A 3,000-nucleotide genomic window follows, 5' to 3' on the forward strand; every position below is an offset into this window, starting at 1 on the left:
GACAGAAAGAGAGAAAGAGGCAATTTTTTTACATTCATGCATCAAGGTCAAAAGGTTTGTAACTATGAATAACACTACACAAAATTAATTGTTTTTCAATTAGATATGTAGAGTAACATTTCTGAAGCTACATGCATGTGGCAAAAGCAGGTTTGAGGAAATCATGAAAAACTACAGAATGAATGGATTAATACCAAGGTATGAGACATACAAATTAAATGTTATGTATTTAACTTTATTAGAGTTCACGGAAATGCTGGAAAGACACCAAACCATGCTTTGACTTATGATGATATTCTCCGGGTTGTTGCTTTCATCAGAAATTACGCTGAAGTCCATGGAATCAGTCTTCCTGGAAGAATACCTGTAATGAAAAGTTACGAGAATAAGAAGTACCATGCAGTACATCTAAAAGGCAGGTATACTTAGAGTATGCGGAATCATGTGAAGGGCTTTATGTCAAAGCATGTGCTGAAACAACATTCAACATGTTGTGGGGACGCTACCTGCCTTATATTGAAAAAATGAAGCCTATGTCTGACTTGTGTGCCACTTGTAAAGAGATAAGTGGACTGATTATAAGAAGTGCTAACATGCAATCAGATGAAAGGATAACTTTGGTAAGTCAGTGTTGTAATAATACAAGTATTATTTAGAATTTTCAGGCAATGCAAAAGGCGCTAGATCACATAAGTCTTGTTGAAAAGGAAAGGGAGTACTATAAGGATGTATTAAAAGAGGCACAATTATTGTTAAAAGGGCTGTATACTGATGCAGCAAACAATTACAATCCCCCACTAACAAGGCCACTTGCTATGTTAAATATTGTAGCACATTATAGCTTCGATTATGCTCAACAGGTAACATTTTATGATAATTATGAAAGTGTATCTAGCTCACTTACTTTTTTAAAGGTTCACTATCCTTCAAGTCCACGACAAGCAGGTCCAATTTATTTTCTTACTCCCAGGAAATGTGGCATATTCGGTGTGTGCTGTGAAGCTATCCCTCAGCAGGTTAATTTCTTGATCAATGAATCATTCGACACTGGTAAAGGGGCAAATCCTGTCATAAGCATGGTACATTTTTATTTGAAGAATCATGGCCTCAACTCAGTCAGTATCCATTTCAATGCTGACAACTGCACAGGGCAAAATAAAAATAATACAGTTATTCAAGTACGTATATTACATGCACAATAATGAACATTTTAAATGTAATTTTTATTTATTTAAGTACCTCTTATGGAGAGTCATGACAGGACTCAGTGCGTCCATTTCAATATCTTTTCTGCCAGTTGGACACAAAATTTTCTCCTGACTGGTGCTTTGGACTATTAAAGCAAAAATTCCGTAAAGCAGAGGTGGACTCATTGGATGACTTCATTCAAGTTATAGAACAATCATCTGCTGTGAACAAAGCCCAACCAGTAGGAAGTAGCAATGGTGAACTCAATGTAGAAACACTTGACTGGTGTAGTTACTTTGCTACATTATTCAAGAAAATAAAAGGCATCAAAGGCTTTCAACACTTTGTTGTAAATGCGACCTCACCTGGTGTAGTTGCAGCCAGACAAGCTGTAGATGGCCCAGTCACACAATTCAATTTGCTGAAGGAGGACACTCAAATAATGGAAGATGAACTACCTAATATATTACCACAAAAGGGTATGTCAACTGAAAGGAAATGGTACCTTTACAAAAAGATAAGACCATTTTGCAGATACAAATGTAAAGATGTGACCTGCCCACTTCCTGATGCACCTCGACTAACACGATCATCTCGACAATCAACTTCAGGTGTAGATGATCCACCAGACCTCGCAATGGAGATTGAAGTACCACATTCTCCAAGGCAATCTCTAGAACCACCTGCAACACAGAAAATGTGGTAATTGTGGTCAATTTGGTCATAATAGAAGAACTTGTCCATGTAATCAGTAAATGAATAACAGAAATGAGTTTGTGTAATGCACATACTATTGATCCCCTTTCAACAGGAGAGGAACTAGTTTGTCTACAACAAACAGACTATTGATCCCCTGAAACAGGAGTGGAACTAGTTTGAATGCCAAATATTCAAACTATTGATCCCCTAAAGGAGAGGAACTCGTTTGTAACGCTAAGACATAAAAACTATGGATCCCCTTTTTTGAAAACAAAGGTGTGGAACTAGTATGTGCATGAGACGTCAACATAAACATAAACACTCATTTTTGTTTAAAACTTACTAACTCAAAAGAGAAGGCCCGAGAGAAAGTTAGTCACGAAGTTATCATGCAGGTGATTTGTGTTTATCTGTACAGGTGAGAGGACTGATGATAAAAATGCGTGGGAGGAGAATACCGAAATAGAAGTTATTGCGTCATTCACAGCGAATCAAAGAACACCAAGTGTCACCTGTGACCTTTAGGATATAACACCTGAAACTGTAAGTTCAAAATCAAAAAGTAATGGCTGCCCCAATAGAGGATGTCCTCATTGAGGTCCATCCATCTGATGGTAAGTTGGGAATGTGTAACCCTATAGTGATAACTATAATGCCTTTTGTTTTAGATAGATGAACTTGGTAAGTTGTTGGTACATGTATGTTTGTGTTGTACATTAAAAGCAAAAAATGTATTTATAGCAGAAAAAGATGAAGTAAGGGTGAAAGAGACGAAAGAGAGGACAGAGGAGAAGGAAGACAGAGACAAAGAGGAGAGTGGAGATAGTCAAAAGGAGAATGGTAAGATTAAAAGGTGAAACATACAACTATACATGACATTGTTTTTAATAGAATCAAACGGCTTAACTAAGTTTATTTACATGTGTAATTGTGTGATAATTTTTGTTGTGAAGTAGCTATGAGAAGGACTATTAAGCTAAAAAGTAATTTTGCATTCAATTTTAGTTAGTTCTATTTACAACAATTAGGCAAGAAGAAAGAAGGAAGGCCCTTAGGTAATTAAACAATAGTGGAATTACTTGTACTTTCAATTCACATTTCTTAACTAAAGGC

At 36.4% G+C, this 3,000-nt stretch overlaps 1 protein-coding gene across 1 annotated transcript; it reads left to right on the forward strand.

Annotated features, from left to right (window-relative positions):
• The first annotated feature begins 488 nt into the window (after positions 1–488).
• LOC109584750 (uncharacterized) lies at positions 489–1,450 on the forward strand. Its single transcript, XM_020000585.1, has 4 exons — positions 489–620; positions 666–860; positions 915–1,178; positions 1,237–1,450. Exons 1-4 carry the CDS (start codon positions 489–491, stop codon positions 1,318–1,320), a joined length of 675 nt encoding a protein of 224 aa, XP_019856144.1. The 3' UTR covers positions 1,321–1,450.
• Positions 1,451–3,000: the final 1,550 nt, after the last annotated feature.

The sequence above is a fragment of the Amphimedon queenslandica genome, unplaced genomic scaffold (genome assembly GCF_000090795.2).
Source record: "Amphimedon queenslandica unplaced genomic scaffold, v1.1 AMPQUscaffold_13172, whole genome shotgun sequence".
Taxonomy (NCBI): domain Eukaryota; kingdom Metazoa; phylum Porifera; class Demospongiae; order Haplosclerida; family Niphatidae; genus Amphimedon; species Amphimedon queenslandica.

Bases quoted from the DNA above. Each gene is read 5' to 3' on its own strand.
- LOC109584750 (XM_020000585.1), top strand. From the start codon at position 489: ATGTTGTGGGGACGCTACCTGCCTTATATTGAAAAAATGAAGCCTATG. The intron at 861-914 runs GTAACATTTTAT...ACTTTTTTAAAG, and splicing joins GCTTCGATTATGCTCAACAG to GTTCACTATCCTTCAAGTCC. The intron at 1,179-1,236 runs GTACGTATATTA...TATTTATTTAAG, and splicing joins AAAATAATACAGTTATTCAA to TACCTCTTATGGAGAGTCAT.